Source organism: Lycorma delicatula, chromosome 12 (genome assembly GCF_047948215.1).
Source record: "Lycorma delicatula isolate Av1 chromosome 12, ASM4794821v1, whole genome shotgun sequence".
Classification (NCBI taxonomy): domain Eukaryota; kingdom Metazoa; phylum Arthropoda; class Insecta; order Hemiptera; family Fulgoridae; genus Lycorma; species Lycorma delicatula.
Genome location: NC_134466.1, coordinates 67934607 through 67958778, shown reverse-complemented (window position 1 = coordinate 67958778; position 24172 = coordinate 67934607). Strand labels below are relative to the sequence as shown.

The 24172-nt window shown below is 31.2% G+C and overlaps 2 protein-coding genes across 11 annotated transcripts in view; one reads left to right on the top strand and one right to left on the bottom strand.

Annotated features, from left to right (window-relative positions):
- LOC142332838 (facilitated trehalose transporter Tret1-like) overlaps positions 1–19982 on the top strand; it is a 94612-nt gene extending 74630 nt beyond the window's left edge. For all 4 annotated transcript variants that reach the window (XM_075379476.1, XM_075379477.1, XM_075379478.1 and 1 more), the window contains exons 2-3: positions 6561–6656; positions 16741–19982. In XM_075379476.1, the coding sequence (XP_075235591.1) occupies positions 6561–6656; positions 16741–18110 (1466 nt within the window). In that variant the 3' untranslated portion in view covers positions 18111–19982. The remainder of the gene's footprint in view (positions 1–6560; positions 6657–16740) is intronic.
- Positions 1–24172, bottom strand: part of LOC142332836 (EF-hand domain-containing family member C2-like) — a 367638-nt gene that overhangs the window by 187537 nt on the left and 155929 nt on the right. The gene's annotated exons all lie outside the window — the stretch shown is intronic.

Genomic DNA, 24172 nt, shown 5'->3' with positions numbered 1-24172 from the left:
AAACATTTTTGAAATCCCTTTCCTCATCTTCTTCAGAAAAATTCTTTTATTATTTATATGCTGCGGAAAAATTTTAGTAAAAACATTTAAGGGGAGAAGAATAAAACTAAAAAAATGTTTAACAATCTTCATTTGAAATATTCTCTGTTCCAAGTTTCCCCTGTCCACTGCACAAGCACAGTACAATATTTTATTTACATCTTACAAATTCATTTCAATTACATACCAGCTATTTCTGCTTATTTTTATAAAATGAAATGGTTCCTAAGAAAGTACACAAGACCATTTTTTAAATAAATTCTGTATTGTGTTTTATTTTAATTTTCACTCTATCGATTAAATTTCATTGCAGAGCTCAAATTCAGCACACGAAATATGCAAAAGCATTAGCTTTCACAAAATAGAAAATTTTCTATTGCCTATTTGGTAACAATGATTGGTTGAAGGTCACATACTAATACTCCTGCAAACATTTCTGCTGTCTGCACTCAACCCTCAATCTTTCTGTCACCTGTCCAGGTTTCTGCTGTGTAATAAGATTCGGCAAAAAGAAGGCTTTACATGTATTTCTCTTACGTTGCAAAGATATCTCCTTGTTCCAGACCAGACTTTTTACACTCTGATAAAATTTGCTTGCCTCCTGTACTCTTGTACTTATTTCTTTAACTCTTTTCCCATTCTCAGAAAAAACTGCTCCCAGATAAGTAAATTATTTAACTTTTCTATTTTTCTACCATTCATAGTTCTGTCCATTGAATTTCCCTTTTTACTGTCTTGTAAAATCACTTTGCTTTTCTCAACATTAAACTGAATTCTGCTTTTCTGAATTTCTTCACTGCACGCATTTATTCCACATACTATATCCCTTTCAGACTCTCCCCATATAATTAGGTAATCTGCAAATAAGAAGTTGTTTGCTCGTTCTACTATTTCCTGTTTAACTTTCTTGTAAATTCCGTCTATAGTTATTATAAACAAAAGTGGAGATATCATGCTTCCTTGTCTCAATCCGTTCTCTATCTCAAACTGATCTTACCTCCTCAGCCTTGTTCTAAGACAACTCTGGCTTCCCTCACATATAACTTTAACCATCTGGATATTCGCTTTATCCGTATTTCTTTCTTCTAGCAACTGTCACACAACTATCATATGCCTATCTGTGCTATCATATACCTTTCCTATGTCTAGAAACGCTACTACTAATTTTGTATTATAATCCCACTTCTCACTCATTTCAGCACAAATATTGCGTCCATCATGGATCTATCTAAATTCTATCTATTCCTTTCTAATCCCCCCTCAGTCTTCCTGCTGATGTGGTTTTTCAATACCTTTTAAACATCTTTGCCGTGCATGGAAGTAGTATAATACTTCTATAATTACTACATAACATCTCGTCCTTTTTTTAAATATGGGGATTATCATTCCCTTTTGCCAGTCTTCTAGAATGAAATTCATTTAAAACGAGGTTGCAAATTTCTGAATCTTTCTTTTAAAAAAATTTGCAGTTATCAAATGTTGTATCATTTTTGCAGATTCAAAGGTCTTGTCCTTCAATGTAAAAAAACAGCACTTCGGTTTCAGTTCTAATTCTTACACCCGCCTTTTTGCTTGCAAGAAACATTTCAACAAGAGTAATGTTAATTTATGTTGGTTTACAAGTTTTTTTTTGTTTTTTTTTAGGTAGTAGTTGATATTGTAAGGTAAAATGCAAGACACGGAACTACCGATATTAAATCAAAGATTATATCTAGCGGATGGGCGATGAAGTAATTTATCGATTCAGACAGGCGTATTTTTCAAAATTTCGATTTCATCTGGAGGGCTCCCCGATTTTCAATCGAAATTTCCCGGAAGATATCCCCCTGATTTTTTATGGAGAACCCGAATCGGTTCTTAAAGCCCGGAGGGTGAATAGTCTGGATTCACCCGACTGAACTGTAGATAACTTGGCACATATAGATTTTTTTTAAAACTATTTATTACACATGTCATAATGATTATCGATTATGATAGCGTAGGAATTATAATTATTATTATTATGACATCGTAGGGAAGAAGTTATTTTTAATTATATGTTGTATTATTACTTTTTCTTTTCTTTTTTTAGAATTAAAATAAAAAAGGTTTTACACACGAAATGAGAACCTAAAAAACAAAAATAACGGAATTAAATTTTAAAGTGCCGTTAATAACAGTAATAGAGTTAAATTTCTTATTTTTATTGTTAAAAAAAATACATTTCTATCGATAAAAACATTTATATATCGTGAATTAAGCGATTTAAAAATTAGCTATCTGAACCGATCATTTAAAAAAATATTAGCGTTTGAAAAACATTTTTGTAACGAACGCTCTAACTTTAGGAATGCAAAAAATAAAACAATTATAATTCGACAATAAACATTGCGACGTGACGAAGTGACGAAGTGAATAATTAGTTTAACTAATTGTGGTTGTAGTAAGGTACGGACGTAACCTTAAACCGCCGATTGATTTTAATTAACAATTATTGCATAATTATGAACATCGATCACTAGGAAAAATGTTTTTTAAACATTTTTTCCTTCTTTGTTTCTATGATTAACAACTGTAATGGCCTTACTTCTAACAATTAATGAGTAATTTAACGCATTCGGTACACGTTAAAAGATATCCAATTTTATCACTTTTTAATATCATATTAACTATTTATTATATTGCTTACTGCTATCGATAGTTGTTGATTTATATCTTTTCGGAGGTCATTCGTTCTTATATTTATATATTTAAATATAGAGGAATTTTTCTTATTGAGTAACGAACAGACAGTGTTAAAAGTAAAAACAAAAACGCATCGAATGAAAAAAAAGAAAGAGTAATCGACGTCGTTTAATTAGTTTTCTATTAAAAATAATTAAAATTAGTCGCTCGTATTATTCTCTGGATTGTGTTTAATATATATGTCGTTATATATTTAAATTATTTAAATTCTTATAACTCATAGCCGTTCTTGAAAATATTTAGTGATGACGGGAACAGCGAAGATGTACCCGACGAAATTTGAGTGATTATTAAAGGGTATTCACCATATATTTTTGTTGTTTTCAATTACCAGTGCTAACGTAAACTTCTAAATGGTGATTTGGTTTAAACTGCATATATTTCATTTTTATTAATATATTTTTAAACAACTAACTTAAAATGTTACGTTTAAATGTCTAACTAAAATGTTTAACTAACCTACATATAAATAACAATATAAATTCTGCACTCGTTTGTCCTTAATTACGTTTATTATTACGTTTTTTATGTGTATTTATGTTTTTACTTATTATTTAAATTCTAATAGCGGATAAAGAAGAGCGAATGCGTTTACGGGCCTAATCGTAAAACTGTTTGTTTAATAAAAATATCCTAAAGACCTTAAGAAAAATGAACGCCAAACTTTTAGGTACTTATAGGACAAAATATCTACATACTTATAGGAGAGAAAGGGATGGTTCAATTTCAGGTAAGTTAAAAGGTTGACGGTTAATATTTTGGTTGTTGTTCACAACGATATTATATCTAAAAAAATACAAAAAAATTACAAAAATGTATTTGATTACATATAAAAAATTATTTTTTAAAAAAGCTTTTATTTAACTAATATTAATATTAACAATAATAAAAAAGTAAACAAATTAGAAAACCCTCTAAAAAGTAAAAAATAAGAATTAAATCAAATTGAGAATTTAAAAAAAAATATAATATATTAACAAATACAAAAAATGCACTGAAAAGTAAAAAATAAATTATGTAAATATTTAATAAATAAAAAATAAATGTAATAATTATTAAATTTGAAAATATTTAGTTAAATAAAAGCGTGGCGCAGTTTTACAACACAACATTTATTTTTACAACAATTAATCTTCATTTTCATGATCAATAACGACGCGAGGAGCCGGAAAGGTCTGCTGGAACCTCTCCAGTTGAGACTGACTAGCTACAAGTAACAATCAAACAAAGTTGAATTGCTTGAAAACCGACCAAGCATTTATGTATTTAATATCTGAAAGCGATGGATCTGGAAGTTGTAAATAATAGCACCACGTTTAAAAAAAAACATATACTTTTAAATGGTAACAATTTTAAGTATATCGTGGCTTTTTCTAATTCCTGCACTGAGAAAAATAGGAATATTAAGCATATTTTTAAGTCTTCTAAAGTTATCGGATAGTTCTCAAATTACAGCAGAACGTTCTCATCTTTCAGGACATCGTTTTCTGCCGAAAACGCAGATTTTGGTTTATTTGAAAAATGCGCACGTAAAAAGGAAAATATTTTTTCTTCTCGAGACTGGTACTACACTGTATTATTAAGTAGAAAAAAAATCGATTCACGCCGACTGAAATGCATCGTCAAAATTTTCTTCTCGCTTAGAATCTTAACTGTTGTACACCATTTGTACTACAAAAATTTGGTTACAGAACCTCCAACTTCCAAACTCGATTCCGATGATAAGTGGTGACATATTAATCATTTTTCTTAATAAATGAATTATAATTACAAATAAATATATTTTTTAGGGTATTTTATTGATATTCATATTGTAAAATATATCTTATATAAATACATATTTCACAATTATTTTCGTTAAATTTTAACATTCATTTGACTAACTCCAAAAATGATGAGAATTTTATCGGTAATGGTGTAAAATTCTTTTTCTATCGTTTAACTTATAAAGGATACGGGAAACTTAATGATTTAAGGATGCGGGAGGGTAATTAACTAGAACTAATTAACTTTAGGTCAGTAGTTTTTTTTCAGTTCTGGCGGCTTCTGAACGCCTCAAATGTCAAAGAAATTTCGAAAGAGCCTTGAAACTGAACAACGACCATGTTAATTATGACCTTCAGCCTTTACTAACTGTTTTCAATTTTTTATAGCATTACTGAACCGACGTTTCACGTATTTTATCGACAAGAAGATACTAATACTGTTTTCATCTCCTCCTGTTAATACAGGGGAGATTTGAAAGTCTTTCTTTATCTTCTAATCTTCCAGTTTCCGTACCTATAGTTCCAGATAAGCTTATAATGATTTAAATATAATTCAATTCACAAATATTTATTATATTTTATTTGTTAAATCAATTCGAAAAATTTAAAACAATACTCGATCAAAACGGTTTTTTTTCCTTTTTTACCGACGTTAATTAATAATGATTTTTCTGAATATTTTACGGATAGTTTTAAATTTTGTGCACAAGTTTATATAATATATCTATTTACGGCCTTTGACACAGTTAATCATTTATTTGCTAGTTAATCAGTCGAGCCTTTACGATAAGATTATAACATTTCCCTCCTCTCTTCTACTTAATAATCGCACAAAACACACGTTTCTAATAAATAACTCTTGGTCTCATATTTTTTGTACTATTACAATTTCACTGAAACGAGACGCTTAATACTCTTAATTAAAAATTATGTATATATTTTAATAATTCAAGCTCTCTAATATATTCTGATAAAGGAAAACCAATTAAAACTATGAATAGTAGTAAATAAAACGTTGTAATACGCTACACAAGTAGTCAAGAGAAAAAATAACCTGAATTTTAATTTTTTTTAAATTTCACCTCTTGTTTTTTTAAAAAACATCTCTAAAATTTTAATTACAACAGATCTGGGAAATTTATTAAGATGAGTTTTATTTTGAATTTTTTTTTACAGAATTTAAAAACAACCGATAATTTTGTAAAAAATTATTTCGTAAAATCTACACTTGAATATACGATATGTTATTTAAAAACTTACTTTCTCTTCAGATAATATAGGAGGTGGTCCAGAGATTTCTTAAGGTAGATTTACTATAAAAAGTTTAATTTTTATTCGTTTTTTATATTGTAACGGATTTCTTCGGAACGATGAATTAATTCACCGTAAAAGCTTCTGAAGCGTGAAGTAGTAATATGAAAATTGAGTTTTTGTAGCGTCTGCTTGACCGGGATTCGAACTCGGGGACCTTCAGATGAAAGGCCGAGACGATACAGTTTCACCACGGAGATCGGAATTTATTACAGTATCATACGGTTACATTTAAGGATACGGGGAAAGCGTAAGGTTTATTTTTAACGATTTTTTAGTAATCAAACCAAACGAATTAGCCTTTCGATTTTATTAGTTGATATCGTTAAACAACAGTCACATAAAATTAAACGATATCAGCTCTATTCAATAGATCGATATTTTTTCTACGACGGTCGATTCGACGGAATTATTATTATTATAATTTGGCTGTTATAGTGGGAAAAAATGAAAAAAATAAATAAATAAATTCATTTATATTGAACAAAATACAAATACTTCCATTCCCGGAACTATTTTGAATATCAGGTTGCCATTTACTTATACTGTTATGTTAATATTACTTATATATTTTTTCAAATATGAATATATGTAATTTATTTTATATTTTTTGTAATACCGTATAATTTTGTCGGACTCGACAGACCCTATTATTAGCTACGATTAATTCGAAAATACTTTTCAAAACGTTTTTTATTATTATTTATTTTTTTGTTTTAGGATTAAAAACGCATGAACCAGTTATGGGATATTGTAAATCAAAAGATGATAAAAATTATAAAGGAATTTACAGACAGTATTTAGCTGCATCGGCTGGTAAGTTTCACTTATTTTAATTAAAAATTTATAAATATTAAAAATTATCAACGACTCGCTCTTAAACCGGATGTAAACTGTCCTTTCAGAATATCTTTTTGGAGTAACTTAAAGAAGTCGTGCGTTAATCTCATTATCGGTAGCGTTGCTGTTAAATGGCGTCTATAAAGTACATAGCCGTGTAATGTATTTGATCGACAAAAGTGTATGTATTTAAGTATTAGTTTCGCTTAGTTCATTATCTTTTGAAAATCTGCACGTCTATTAATTTGTTTTATGGGCGCTCTGTTCTACTAGACGATTTACAAAGGTTGTTTCTAAAATTTTATTTAGGACTTGGTGTGTTTATATCTTGATAAGTGTGGTCCGTTCTGTCCGATTCAATCGCTGCAATTAATTTGTAGACTCGGATTTTTCCAAATTTAAAACCCCAAAATAAAGTACCGATACGATCAAACTAACGAAAGACCTACTGATGAACACTAATGTCCGCCAGAGAAGAATCGTGCATCATCAACAAATTCAAACAACACTAAAAGGTACTGCATAAGATACAGAACAAATCGCCTCGCAGTAACAGCAATACACCCGTACGAAAACTTCTTAAATAGGATGTAAAAGCCACAAAACTTTTACTTTTGGAGTATTCCATTTTTATTCACAAATTTTCACTATTTTTGATGATATTTGGTATATAACTACCCGCTTAAAAAAAGGTAAAAACAGCCATTTTCGTCACTTTTTCTATGAGCTGTAGGCATTCTTATTTTACAAAGTACAAAGGGTCAAAAAGGGCTTTTTGGAAAGATGGAACTTCATTACACTTTACTCAAAATTCATTTTTTACATAACCCAATTTTGTAACATTTACTGAAATTTACACATTGTTTTTTTTTCAAATTTTGGGCCCAAAATAAATAATGAAGGGCTTAGGATAAACAGGCCTGTTTTTTAACTTTTAGGTACTAGTAGTATTTATTAAAAAAAATTGGATTGTTACCCGGTGTCCTTCATTAAAAAAAAAAAAATGGCCGCCAAATCGTAAGATTTTGAAAATGTCTCATTTTTGGAGCCCAAAAACTACATGTGGGACAGATGGCAAAAATCTGAAATTTTTACAGAAGTACCTTTTATATACTTTAAAACCACATAAAATTTATTTTGTAACTCAAAGTGATTGACGTGTAATGAAGCCATCAAACCGCTAAAAATACCATTTCTTCTAACCGTGAACAATGTATCATAATTTTCAGAATTTTTTCATCTGTCCCACATGTGGATTTTGGTCCCCAAAAATGAGACAATTTTCAAAATCTTACGATTTGGCGGGTTTTTTTTTAATACAAGACACTTTGTAATAGTCCAATTTTTATTTAAATACTATTAGTACCTAAGAGGTAAAAGGTAAAAAATAGGCCGTTACCCGGTTACCCTTAAAAAACAACAATTTATAAATGTAACTTCAGTAAACATTACAAGATTTGTTAAGGTAAGAAAATGAATTTTGAGTACAGTAAGATGAAGTTCCATCTTTACTCTTCCACTCTTTCCAAAAAGCCCTTTTTTACTGTCTGTACTATGTAAAATAACAATGCTACTACAGTTCATGGAAAAAGTGACAAAAATTGCTGTTTTTACCTGTTGGCGAGTGAGAAAATAGTCTATTACTCGAGAAAAATCTTTTTTAAATTATAAAAAAATATTTTTTGGCCACTACAAGGTGGCCAAAGTAATCATATACCAAATATCATCAAAATCAAAAATCATTTGTTGGATAAAAATAAATTACCCCTTAATTCATTTCAAAAATTTTAATTATTATTATTCGTTTGTTATATCTAAACAAATCTCTATGGAACGTCGAATTAATTAATAAATTCACCGTAGAAGCTTTTAAAGTTTGTACATGGAATATGGAAATGGAATTTTTCAAGCGTACGGCTGACCGGGTTACGATCCCGGGACCTCCGAATGAAAGGCTGAGACGCTACCATCCCGCTATGGAGATCGGTATTTATTACAGTATAATATTTTTATTTACTTATAAAAATAAGACACGGTATTCCTTAAGTATTTTTTTGATAATTAAACGTAAAAAAAATAAATTTAACGATTGTTGCTACCTCGAAACGATCTACATTTCGATACGGATACCGGCACATCTCAATACTCCAGAGAGGGGCAACTTCAAAATTTTTAATGGATGAGTTCTGCCACCATTTTAAACGGTATTAAAAAACAAAAATGTTCACTTAACAAACGTCCGGCTTCAAGCACAGCCAAAATAGCAGTCATTAAACATATTTCACAGCTGATTTAAAAATCTGTATACAAACAGTAAAACAAAAAAAAAGATAAACACTCTTTACCTCAAAACTACGTATTTTTTTTTTTGGAATTATACCACTTCGAGGGGTGTACTGTGGTCCACACTTGAAACCAACTATGAAATATATTAAGTGGCCATTTCGGTTATTATTTTCGTAGTATGAAGATTTTTACAGCAAAATGTTTGATTTTTCAAACCCCTTTAAAATAGTGTTACAACTACCCTTTCCATTTTAATCATCCACTCTCGTGGAGGCTTGGGAATGTGGCGGTCTCCTACCGAAAAATAGATCGTTTCATGTCAGGAGCATTTTGCTAAATTTCATCTTTATTAAAAACATAAAGTTCGGTTATTTTCTGAACAGACCTCGTATGTGGTACTTGAATGGACCTATAGAAGGCGTATATAATAACAACCCGTCGGGTTGGTCTAGTGGTGAACGCGTCTTTCCAAATCAGCTGATACGGCAGGTACTTCTATACGGATTTGAATACTAGAGCGTGAATACAGGTGTTCTTTGGTGGTTGGGTTTTAATTAACCACACATCTCAACAATGGTCGAACTGAGACTGTACACTTCATTTACATTCATACATATCATCCTCTGAAGTATTATCTGAACGGTAATTCCCGGAGGCTAAACAAGAAAAAGAAAGAAAGGAAAAAACAGAAACAGGAAAGTAAGAAAAGATGGCGTATATAAAAAACGTAATAATCGTAAAGGGACTTAAATATGAATTCCACTCATATTGGTTTTTATGCAGTATATAGTATTATAGAACAAATTTATATTTATAAGCAGGCGCCGGTACAAAAACAAGTCAAAGGAATTAAGTAATTGGACGAAATTGTTATTTTTTAGCGCATTTTGATGACGAGTACATTTTTTTTTAATAATTATTTATACAAAAGTCAAAAAGTAATTTACGGTTTCCTATACTATATAAATACCCGTAAATGAATTTTTTTTTTTTTTTGTTTAACGTCCGGGTCCGCAGTCAAGCATTTTTTCCGCAGAGGATAACATGAATGTTTTGTAACATGTGTGAAAAATACCATGCCTGACCGGGATTTGAACCAGGACCTCCGGGTAAAAGGCCGAGACGCTACTACTCGCGCCACGGAGGCCGGCACCCGTAAATGATTATTTTTTTCTCCCTACATCCCCGAGCCGGACATCCAATTAAGTACACTCGGCTCGGGGACGTGTCCTTTCCGGATCTTTTAATTGCGCGCCTCTAATCGAGGTCGTCGAGTGTGGTTACTCAGCCTGAGTGGATGTGTATTTTTGCGGCTTTTTTATTGGACAAGTATTGAATCCTTTCGAGGTAAGGATAACGGAAAATTGTGTTAAATTTTGTGAGTTTTGGTGAACGGACTGTGCTGTATTTATGTTTTTTACTGTTGCAATTTTTTTCTCCATAAGAACTAATGTTAAATTGGCCGTTGAGGCTAGTGAAAATAAGTTAAGTCTATAGATAAGTAACCACAATTTTGTGACGTCACGGCTGTTGTAGTAAACTTAACCTAATTCTCGACAAAATAAGTTATACTAGTAGAATTTTTTTCTAAGTGTTTGAGGCTCTTATAAAGGGGATTTTCCTTTCCTAATAACTCCTTCCCTGACCAATATTTCCCAAAATCCTTTCGAATCTATCTGATCCGGGACCAATACCTTCCATAGACCCGTAAACGATTTAACAAAATGCATCCTAACTGCAGAATAATTAATTAATTAAAGTTATTTAAAAAATTACAATTCGCTACTTTTTCTTTTTATATCCTCGTTCAGTACTTTCACAAAAAACTTATTTCTTCAAAGGCTTTTTCTTTTTTATAAAGTTTTTTTTTCTAATTCGAGTATAATTAAAAAAAAACTGTTGTTAAAACTGTTGAAATTTGTTTACTCTGTAATTAAAAGAAAATAACTCCATTATTATAATTGCCTTAAACGTTCATTAGATTAAAATTTTACTTGTTCATTAATTATATTTTTTTCGCTGTTTTTATTGCCGCGTATTTCTTCCTAGTAGAAGGAATCCTTCAACTATTTAACTTCAACTATTTATTTACTTTAAAAATTATCATTTTTATTAAACCGAAAAAAATATTTTGTTTTTTTATGATACGATAAGTGTAATTGGATTTTTGTTCATCAAATCGGCTGACGATTACATTAATAAAAATATATTAAAGGAACAGTAAAAGATTTAGGAAAAAAACGTTAATGCATCTACTGAGTTGTAGCTGACGAAATGAGAACATGAAATTGTACATTGTTTTTATTTATTTCTTTTTTCCTGTTTAGCCTCCGGTAATTATCGTTCAGATAATACTTCAGAGGATGATATGCGTGAGTATAAATGAAGTGTACTCTTGTACAGTTTCAGTTCGACCAATCCTGAGGTGTGTGGTTAATTGAAACCCAATCACCAAAGAACACCGGTATCCCGCTCTAGTATTCAAATCCGTATAAAAATAACTGACTTTATTTGGACTTGAACGCTGGAACTCTCGACTTCCAAATCAGCTGATTTGGAACACGGTAGGTTACATTGTTTTTATTTGATCGGCATAATAAAAATAAAGTAACATGATGTGTTTTGAGTTTGATAAGGTTTTGGTGACAAAAGCCGTTAAATGGTAGCGATGAGTATAAATTTTTTCCTAGTATAATAAATAAAAACCATTTGAGGATGATGCAATTGAATTTAACATATATTTTTCAAAAAAAAACCCTGCTTTAATCGTAAATTTTCAATTTTAGTTTTAAAAAATACCGTAGAAAAATAAAAATATATTAAAAAATATTGGAAAATATATTTATAAACCGTGATTTGTACACGGAACTCACAGTTTCTCGGAGCTGCTCGAGGATTAGCAATTATGCTAAGGGAAATAATACTGGTATTATTAGATATTAATACAACAGAGGGTGATTTTTCAGTCCTGTTACCCAATTGTTAATGTCCGGTAATTTTTTTCTAAGAAAGGAAAATTTTATTTTGTGACACAAAGTTGGTACCGCTACTCAACCGGTATAGATACGGCAGTGTGAGTTGTTTCTCCTTGAGCTGTGTAAACTTTTGTGCCGTTTCCGGTCGTGTTACAAACAGAATGTCTTTTACCATAGAACGAGTTTTAATTCTTGAACAATATTTTGCTACGAGATCGTATACGAGTGTAAAAGAATCATTTCAAATTAAATTTGTTGGTGTTCCTCCGCCAGAAAAAATTTCAATTTCTAGGCCAGAAAACCGATTTCGAGAAACAGGTAGTATTTGCGACAGAAAACGTAGTGGTCGACCGACTCGCTTGACAGATGACGTTTTAAAGGATGTGAAAACAAGATTGCTCAATTCTCCACGGAAAAGTTTACGAAAACTTTCCACGCAAGTCGGTTTGTCATATTCGAGTATTCAGAAAGCTGCTAAAAAATTAAAATTGTATCCGTATCGCGTACGATTAGTCCAAGAGCTTCAGCTTCCAGATTTAAACAAGCGATTGCAATATTGCCGTTGGTTTAAATCTCTTGTAAACGATAACGGAATCGAATTCTTAAACACAGTGTTCTTTAGTGATGAAGCTTGGATCCATCTCGATGGTTATGTAAATATTCAAAACTGTCGAATTTGGGCGGTTGAAAATCCTAACGCTTTACAAGACAAATCTTTGCATCCTGCAAAAATTGGTGTGTGGTGTGCGATCTCTCGTCATCGTATAGTCGGACCCATATTCTTCGAACAGACAGTAAATGGTGAAGCATACAGGAATATTGTGTGCCAATTTGTGTCCCTCCTGGAACCTCAAGAACGGTATTGCTGGTTTCAGCAAGACGGCGCTACATGCCACACGTCTCGAGAAACCGTGGATTTTCTGCAAGAGTTCTTTGAGGATCGAATAATAAGCAAGGGCTTTTGGCCTCCAAGGTCCCCAGACCTCACATCTCCTGACTACTTTTTGTGGGGCTATATTAAGTCCGAGGCCTTGAAAAACAATCATCACACTATTGATGAACTTAAAGTCAATATTACAGACTTAATCGCGAATATTTCCAATGCACCAGTTAAAAAGGTTTCTGCTAATATGCTGAAAAGAGTCCGTGCGTGTATAACCGCAAGGGGTGGGCATTTTGAGCATATTCTTTAACAATTATGTAAGTAATAGCTTTTTATTACATCTCTTTTGTAAGTAACAAATACATTTTTTTATTCCAGCTAAATTTCCCTTTCTTAAATTACATTTAAAATTGGGTAACAGGACTAAGACCAGTATTATTAGGTATAATACTGGTATTAGCTCCGAAAGGTTCTATAGAAGAACAATTTCTATTAATATGAAAGCGAGTCGTTCATAATTATTAATAATTTTAAAAGATTTCAATAAATAATTGTCTAAAAAACATATTATTGTTGCATTTTAGGGTTAAGATTTTGTAACGCAAAAGTAGTAATATATATATAACATTTAGATAGAAATAGTTTTTATTGTTATGAAATATTATTTTCCCCTTTAGATAGCGCTTTATCAGAGCTCTTGAAGAACAGAGATATAGCTCTAGAAGGGAAAGTATTGTAATCGGTCCAATTTGGGCATAAGGGGTTTTCGCCGGGTCCTGACGTTTTGACACCTAAAGAATCCAAAAAAAGATGGAAATTTTCCGGATGTTCGTATGTACGTTCGGTGTTTGCTTCTAATCACCTTAAGTCACCAGAACTACCGGACCGATTTTGACCCAAACTTGGTCAGATTACATCTAAATATGGGGCATTGATGCCATTAAATTTTCAACTTTAAAAAGGTCGATGGGGTGAGTTGTACAGCAAGATCACCCTCAATTATTTCGAGATTTCGCCTAAGTCATATTTTCTTAAGTTAACGATAAAAATATAACAATATTTAAAAAAAAAAAATATCTTTTTTCAAAATCGCAAAACAAAAAAAATACTCTAAACTATGTTGTGACCTCACAGGTGAGCAGTAAAATTAAATGAATGAATAATATTTCAAGTGTAAGAAAGTAATTCCGTCTGGTTGGGTCTCGAATTCGATCATCCGATCGACTCTGTATCTAGTGCATTAAGCCCTCTCGGCTACACCAATCATCCGACTGTACATGTGACATTTTTTCTGTGTAAGTTGTAAAATTACCTTCGTTTAGTTAGTGCCGACCGTCGCCGCTAGTACCGCCACACCCGCGCGAATTAAATACGGTATGCGCGCGCGCTTTAGTTAAAAATATTATATTTAAATATTCTTTCTGTTTACATCATCATATAACTAAGAATAAGAAATAAGAGTTAGATGATTGATGTCTTTTAAACTGCCCGGTCATTTATAATTTAATTATACGATATTATACTTTATTGTCGATTGATTTTAAAATCTTATCGTATCTTTTTACATTAAAGATATGATCTATCTCCATTGTAATGAGGAGATTAATATTTCGGGGTTTCATGATTATTATTTTCGGGTTTCATGATTCAATAATAATTTTTTTTTATACGATTTTATTAATAATCGATTCGATTAATAATTGATTCGACTAAATAATATAACGGCATATCGCTGTGATATATAAATATTATTTTATACTATATGTTAGAAGTCTGCGTTGTATAAAAAACAAGGAAAAACTAATCGTGTACATATAGTAAAAGCGACTGTACCGCTCTTTAAAAGAATATCTCTAGTGTTAAACAGAACAACTGCTGTTCTCTCATCTAGATAAACAGTCTACCACATTATATACAGTTGCAGAAAACATGTGAACAGGATTACACTTACGATGAAATTTTGAAGAGGCTTCGATCGAGCCGCATCGATTAAGAGAAAAAAGGGAAACCGTTCTCTTTTGTTACTTTAACGATTTCATTTTTTTTTGTTCCCCAAAAGAGCGTTGAAATAATATCTTCGTTGACTCGTCTATCGTAAAACCTATATTACTAAACGTTCCCGATTACGCTTTCTAATCCTCTTTCCTCTTTAAATAAGATACCTTATAAATTACTCCGGCCAGCGGACGCTCAGTGTCTGTAAAAATAATTTACTTCTTTAGCCACCGCACTACAAACTCCCCTCCAGTGTAAATTTTTACATAATTATACTGACTGTCCACCGTATGTGATAAATTTCAATTTCCGTGGACGCCCAGTCGATCACCCGGAACCGGAAGGATATTTTTTTGAAATTTTATAACCGGTCATAATCTTATTTTCTACCAACGATACCGAAAGGCCGTCGAGATAAAATACGGTCTGTGTTGATGTTTACCGCTTCACTATGTCAAACGTCATATATTTCGATTGTTAAACCCCGACCGGATATTATTATAAAGTTTCTTAGTCGATTAGTCGGACATTAAATATATCGACCTATCGATTGTAATAAAAGATAATTGCGGTTAATGACCAAATTTCTGTTCGTTAAAGTTTTCAATAGCTGAAGATTTAAACAGAGAACTTTTACCCGGTTAAAAAGAATATAATCACAAAACGGTTTGCTTCTAGATATAGATTCCTGTCCATCGCTTTTACAGGTGCAAGAACGATATTTCATTTTGATTTAGTTTGATTGCGAAATTTATTGTTCCCAATTGTATTATAAACATATAAAATTTAAAATAATTACCCGCAATAAGAAAAGATAATCGTACTATCATGATGAACGTTACGGGTAAGCCGTACAGCCTGTTCCATTTTTCCGACTTCCGTGGCGCGAGTGGTAGCGTCTCGGCCTTTCATCCGGAGGTCCCGGGTTCGAATTCCGGTCAAGAATGACATTTTCATACGCTACAAATCATTTATCACATCCTCTGAACCGGAAATTAAAAAAAAGCCCGTTCCATTTCCGTAGAAAAATTTTTCTCACATCTCTTCTTCCGCCGTCTTATTTTTCTCACACCGATCGCCCTGTAATCCTTAAAATCCTATTTACATTCTGCCGCCTACGTTTTGCAATCGTGCTTTCAATACCGTCAATTCCTAATCGGTGACGTATCGCTCCGCTACTGATAGGATTCTTCATATAGCGATTAAAATTACATTCGTTTACCGATAGGTAGATAACGGAAGAGATTACTTAAAAAAAAAATAATAAAACAAAAAAGTCTGGATTTTCAACCGATGAAAATATTTAGCCAGATAAAATGACCGATGGCTTAACTACACGAAAGTATAGATTTCCTCGGTAATCAACGGTATCGTTGTAAAATTAAACCAAATTTTCAATCTGTTTGTCATTCGATTCTTCCCTCGTTTTTCTTTAGCGCTAAATCTTTATTTCGAAAAACGATACCGATTTCATTAGAGAATTATTCAGACTTTCAATTCTGGTCCTACCAAATCAGCTGATTTGGAAGTCGAGAATTCCAGCATTGAAGTCCTAGTAAAGTCAGTTTATTTTTATACGGATTTGAATACTAGATCGCGGATACCGGTGTTATAATTAAATTAACACCTCAGGAACGGTCGAACTGAGACTGTACAAGACTACACCTTCATTTACACTCATATATATCGTCCTCATCCATCCTCTGAAGTAATGCCTGAACGGTAATTCCCGGAGTTTAAACAGGAACAAGAAATTCAATTCTAGGAAATCTGCAACGCAGTGAAACGGAGACGTAATTGTTTCTTTGCGATGACTGATGCTTTACGAAATAGAATAATTATATGAGTTTTAATAAAAATTTATACATGATAATATCAAATGTATATAACATCGTTTTTTTTTTTTTTTTAATGTTCACAGCCTTGCTGACAGCAGTGATAGATGGGACGCTCACAGGATGGCCGACGCCATGTTTACCTTTACTTTTATCGGCGGAATCGCCGATACCGATGACTAAATCAGAAGTATCCTGGATGTTAGCCATGCTATTCGTAGGACAAACCGTAAGTCCGATACCGACAGGTTATCTGATGGATTGGATAGGTCGAAAAGCGACCATGATTTACTTAGCCGTACTGCCGATCGTCGCATGGTTATTAGTATTATTCGCCAGAGACGCTTTGATGTTAAGTGTAGCCATGTTTTTAGCCGGTTTATGGATCGGTACGGCGTATACAGTAACGCCGATGTACTTGGGTGAAATCGCCGAACCGTCCGTCAGAGGACGTATAGTTACATTATTATCAGTTATAACTAGAATAGGTATAGTTTTGGAAATAGCGTTAGGTATATTTTTACCGTATTATACTTTACCGCTGGTATCCTTAATAGTACCTGTATTATTCATTTTGATATTTCCATGGATACCGGAATCGCCGTATTTTTATTTAATGCATAAAGATCGCGAATCGGCGAGTAAAGCGTTATGTTGGTTGCGAGGTGATTTAACAAAAGATGAAGTCGAAGAAGAATTAAGCGAATTAGAGGAATCCGTCAACCGTCAAATGAAAGAAAAAGGAAGATTTATCGATCTCGTCAATACAAGAGGTAATCGGAAAGCTTTAATCACCGTCGAAACTTTAGCCATATTACAAAGATTATCAGGTATGGGTCCGGTTATGGGTTACATATCGACCACGTTACCGGCCAATTCCTTCAATTATTTCACTCCGGCGGTTTGCGTTATAATAATCGATTCGGTACGATTAGTCAGCGGTTTAATATCTTCATTTCTAGTCGATTTTATCGGTAGAAGAACTTTATTGATCGCGACGGCAATATTTTGCGGTCTAATGATGTATTTCACCGGTACGTGGTTCTATTTCAATTCGATGACAAACATCGACGTATCTTGGATCAGTTGGACCCCGTTCGTATGTCTAGTGATGCACGGATTATCGTTTTCGCTAGGATTGGGACCGGTCTGTTCCGCTATAAGAAGTGAATATTTTCCGATGAACATCAAAGCGAAATCGTCAGCGGTTACCAGTACGGTTTTAGCGTTCGCATCGTTTATAATAAATAAAACGTATTTGACGACGGGCGAATCGTTAGGTATGCACGTTAATTATTGGGTCTACGGAACTAGTTGTTTTTCTATAGGCTTATTCACGTGGTGGTTTTTAATCGAAACTAAAGGTAAATCGTTACAACAAATACAAGATGAATTAAACAGAAATACGACAACAAACACCAAAGAAACACCAGAAGTCATAATAAATAGAGACTGAAGGAAACAAAATATAAAATTTATATATATTATATAAATATATTAAGCGTTTAGATGTATCTAACATATATATTACTAGTAATAATCAAAAAATGTGATAAATTTTTTTTTAATTTATTTTTTTACTTATACTATAAATAAATATACGGACAATAAAAATTGTACAAAAAAAAAGCGGCTTCACAAAAATAAAATAAAATTGTACAATCTTTATCGTAAACAAGTTTTTCTCAACCTTAAATAAGCGAGCGTAATTTAATAGTAAGTTTTTAAACATTTTTTTCTGATAAAAATATTTTCTAATGCGGTGTTCAAGTATGAAAATAATTAATTAACCTTTACCGATTTATTTGAGACCTTTTCTACCTAACACTAGTCATTTTATTATCCGTAAAACAACAAACTCCTTACGGGAGAATTATGAATTAATTAATTAAGAAGAAATCTAAAATTTTATTACATTTTTGAACGTGTAAAGGCAAAAATTTTAAATCGTTTATAAACCGGTTCATAAATATTTTGTTACGATAATTTTATATTCTTTTATCATACTACACCTCTATTTAATCCTTTTTTCTAATATTATCCACCTTCATAGATTACTATTAATTTTATTATCGGTCAACCCCTTTCCACGATCCGATTCTTGCACCCTTTCTGCTCGTCTTAAATATTTAATTCTTTATACTTCAATAAATATTACAATATTTTCACCTCCGATCAACATTTTTTTCTAAATTCTCCTTTTTACAGTTACGCTTTTTTTCCTCTCGAATCTACAGATTTCTCTTAGAACTACCTGTTTTTCAGAAATTATTTCAATTTTTTTTTTTTTTAGATTTTATTTAAAATATTATTTCATTATAGAGTAAGGAGTAAACAGTTATGAGAAATTATATTGCTTATCGTTGTTTTTACAAATTTTTATATATATTTTTTTGCTATTCTTTCTATCTAATTTCTCAAACAATGAATTCGTTGGTAATTTCCAGATTACCTGATCAATTATTTTTATATTCCGCGTTCCAAAAAATAATAAATCGTTATATCTTTGAAATTTTTATTAATCTTTTTGGTTTTGAAATTGTTAACTTTTTTCTTTTTTTTTTTACTGTATCGGGTTTTCGGATCAATGACCAAGAACACTAACTTTTCTGTCACGGTTTCCTTTCTTTAGCTTTTCAGAAGATTTGATAATCTTCGCGATCTATTCTAAAAAGATACGATCCTATGTCGCTATTGATAACAGTTCTGTCATAGTATTTTCCTCTTTATTTATTATTACAAGCACCTGACCGATCGTTTTCTCCTCTTCCTATAATAAGAAGATTTTCCTTTTAACCGGGATAAAATCCAGCTTTCCCTTACGTAAAAATTAAGCTCTGATAATGTACTTTACAAAACCTAGTAATTTTTTCAGCCGTTATAATTCTTAATAAAGAGAAGTAGAAGTAAAATCGTTTTTTATACTCTAATGAAAATCTTAATTCTGTTTTATTTAAGTTCAAGGTTTTTTTCGATGACCGATCAGTCTTTTTGTTTAATAAAATTAATCGTTTTTATTATTACAGCTAACATAAACTTTATTAAGGGATAATAAATAATCGATAGATTATATTAATTTAGCTCGATAGAGAGTTACCTTTACTCAGAATTATTAATTAATTTTAAGTTATATACTATGAGTTCATAATTTATTGAAGTAAATATCTATACAGTGCAGAACGAGTAGTCAAATTGGAGGTTACTCGGGCCTGTTACGAATGGCCCAGTAGAACAGCTATACAAATTATCCTTGAATCTACAAAATTAATATAATACGCAGGTTGAGAATTACTACTCTATACATGTGTATATATATATATATTATTGAGAGAGAGAGAGAGCATGTGTGTGTGTGTGTGTGTATGAGTGAATGAATATGAGAGAGATACAATCAAGAAAAAAGAATATTGTACATGTTCTGGATTAAAGTTTTTTTAAATTTAATTTTAATTCTGTTACATAAAATTCTATATATGCGTGTAATTTTATAAGTTATTAATAAGATATGTTATTATATGTATAAATTTCTTAATATTTTTTTTTAATTGTACATAAATATATATAATATATATATATATATTTACATAAGTATTAAAATTTTATTGTATTTATAATAAATATAATTGTGATTAAATTTTAGTCTTATTTGTAAACGAATTTATCACTTTCCAGAAAAAACCCTACAAATCATTGGTTCAATTTAATATTTCTTTAACGATGGAATCGTAAAATACAGTTTATACACTGTATAAACATAATATATAATATATGTAATACTGTATATGCTTGTAATATATATAAGGGAACTGTAACACATATGATTTAGTATTACTGCAGGTTGTACCAACGTAAAAAAAAAAAAAAAATAAAGCTAAATAAAAATCAGACTAATTTTGTACAATATTTTGCCTAAACTTTTATACATTTCAAGTAAAAACTGTAAAAAAAAAGCTGATTCCAGTCCAGTTTTTGCCATGTTCACAGTTGTTAATGACTAAGATTTTAGAAAAAACATTCTAAGAGTTTAAACAAAATTTTCTTTCTTTTTTGAAATATTATAGTTATTTTTAGGTAATTTTATTTATTCTATTTTTTTTCTGGTCGATAACCTAGGGATTAAAAATTGATAACTGAATACTAGTAACCTTAACATAACACCAAAAATATGTCTTTACTTTTATTTTTATAAATTTATTTTGACTGAAACATAAATACAGAATTATTCAGGAGGAAAGAAATCCAAAGTGACACAACAAAACGGGAACTTTTGAAATGCGTAGTGGCAGCCATGTGACAGCATTGCTTTATGGAAAGGCAACACCTTGCCACTGTCAACATCGAGCAATGGAACGCAGAATAGTGTGCGTTTATCGTAAAAATGTTTTACAAAACCAACGATAGTTTGGAAGGTGCACAGAGGGAGTTCAAAAGTTCCCGTTTTTTGAGTCACCTGTATAATTTGGAAACCGATTCTAAAGATTGAAATAAGGAAAAAATTAAAACACAAACATATGTTCGAAAACGGTTATCTTTCCTTTATTTTTCTCAGAAGTAAATTATACCGATTTAAAAATAATATGACTCATTTAATTAGGCTATTGTAGTTCAGACTTTAAAAAAAATTGTTTTTTGCCACCGAATTTTTCTGTTTTACGTTGATATCGAGAAATTGTTTTTCTGTATTTAGTCTCCGGAACCACCGTTAGGTATTACTTCAGAGGATGATATGTACGATTGTAAATCAAGTGTAGTCTTGTACAGTCTCAGGTCGACCTTTCCTGAGACGTGTAATTAATTGAAACCCAACCACCAAAGAACACCGGTATCCACGATCTAGTATTCAAATCCGTATAAAAATAACTGCCTTTACTAGGATATCATGAAAATTACGGAGCTACAGTTCTGGGATATGTTTTGTTCGATTTTCAGGTGTAAAACATTAGAAACCATTAACTTCACGTTTTACATAACGCATTAAAAATTTCAATATGATTCCATTCACCGGTGTAACTGAAATAGTATGAAATTTTTCGCTAGCTGTAATTCAGAAACAAATCGTTTTCAGACACATGTTAGTTAATCCTTTTACATATGTTGATCTTTTTCATTATTTTAACTTCTAGAATCAGTTCCCAAACTATATCATTTTTCTTCTTCTGAATCACTACATATACTGATGATCTAAGTTTTGTGAAAATAATCAACATACCCGTGTCAACGCTATAAAAAAAAAGATATAACGGCACATTTATTGAAACGCTTACAAAAAATAAAATAAATAAAGAGAAAATATTAAAAATATCTGATTATAATGTAACATTCAAAACAACAGCACAACACTATTATTATTAAACAAGCGCATTTTTGTTGCAATTTATAAACTAAACTATTCTGATCACATAACATTCTGATAACGTGCAAGGATTTTGCATCAGGACAGATAACTACTACACGCTATCGAGAGCTACAATTATTTTTTTATTTAGAATTTTTCTTTTGTTACATGTGTTTACAAAGCGATAAAATTAAACAAGTTGAAGGGACGGTAAAGGCAGCTATGGTAGAATCAACATAAGGAAAAAGTCTAGAATGGAGGTAGTAATAGATAATAGAAGGAAAAAATAAGAAAGTGCTCGTTAAGGAGAATCAAAACTGGAAGGTGATTTCCAAGCTAATAAGAAAATGATGTATGGACTCATAATGAATAGAACGGTAAGAGAAGCAGCCAATTGCATAAAGGATAGGAAGGGGAAAATATAGTAATAATACAAAAAGAGGTTGAAGGAGATTCTTAATTCAGTATAAGTAGGAGGAAGGACCAGACATCAGACAACTGTACACTCTACAGTGAATATCACACGTTCTCATTCATTTGTGTATGTTATTCTTTGTATTATAAAAAGACATATTAGAAATTAGCCTGGAAGGGTTGGAAGAGGAAAAAATAGTAATTAAAACATCACATAGTTGCCTAATTACAAATAAACTACCAGTGATAACTGGTTTCACAACTGAAACAGCAGCACCAGTTTTTGATCACAAAGATGTAAGAAAACATTTCAAGTAAGTGTCTTTTAATGACATAAAAGTTTAAATGACAAAATTTATATACTTCGGAGATAAGTAAAAATGTATTTTTAGTTGTGACACCGACACGGCTTACACAAGGAATTCACATTCTTGACAGAAGGTGATCTACACAAGCAATATATATGCTTAAATATTTTTTTTTTTTTAGTTTCTTAATGATCCTTTAACATGTTTTGGCAATATAAAAGCATGTTTAGCATACTTGACAATATTGTTTACCGTGTTTGACAATAACAAATTTGAGACAATGACAGAACAATGAGATTATCATCAGGTTTTACTTCCTTGATCGTAAAAGATTTTGGTTTTCAGATTTCAACAGAAATATCCATTTTGACTAGTTTTGGCATGATATCTGTAAATCACGTATGTATCTTGCATAACTCAAAAATGATTAGCCGTAGGATGTTGAAATTTTGGTTTAGAACTGTTGTAACATCTAGTTGTGTACCTCCCCTCTCGACTAAACAAAAAGTGTCCAAAAAGCCCAAAATCAAAAAAGAATCTGTATTTTGGACTTTTTCTTAACTGTAGTTAAAGCCTAATAAAATATTTGGATCTTACAAGGGGAAGGTATGTCGGTTCAAATCAGACTTTAACTTTTTTTTTTTTTAATTTAAAGATATTGATTATTTAATAATTATTAACCTCAGATTATAAAAAAATTTACAATAAATAATTCAATAATAACAATGAAAAAAAAGAAAACTTGAAAAAATATTAGAAGTTATTAATGAAATAAAATTTTATATACTTTTCATTTAAAAAAAAAACGTGTACATGTAATTTAATAGATGTACAAGGAACCCACCAGGTTGGTCTAGTGGTAAACGCATCTTCCCAAATCAGCTGATTTGGAAGTCGAAAGTTCCAGCGTTCAAGTCCTAGTAAAGTCAGTTATTTTTACACGGATTTGAATTCTAGATCATGGATACCGGTGTTCTTTGGTGGTTGGGTTTCAATTAACCACACATCTCTGGAATGGTCGAACTAAGACTGTACAAGACTAAACTTCATTTACACTCATACATATCACCCTCACTTCATCCTCTGAAGTATTATCTAAACAGTAATTACCAGAGACTAATCAGGAAAAAGAAAGGAGGTGTACAAGGAAGTAATTTGATATCCACATCACATTTTTCCTTAATAAACAAAATATTTTATAACTTCTCGGTCTAGAAACCATCTCATATCTACACCCCTAACTCATATTTCATCTTTTCCTCAATTTTTTTTATTACTACCGTAACACTTATCCATTTCATCCCTGATATTTTGCCTCCAGTTAAATCAAATATTTTATAGATTAACACAAAATAAAAATCATGATTCATTATTTCTAAAAACCTGAAATATACTAGCAAATCTACAATAACATTTAAAAAGATAATTCAGAAATTAGCCTGGAAGAGCAAGAAGAGGAAA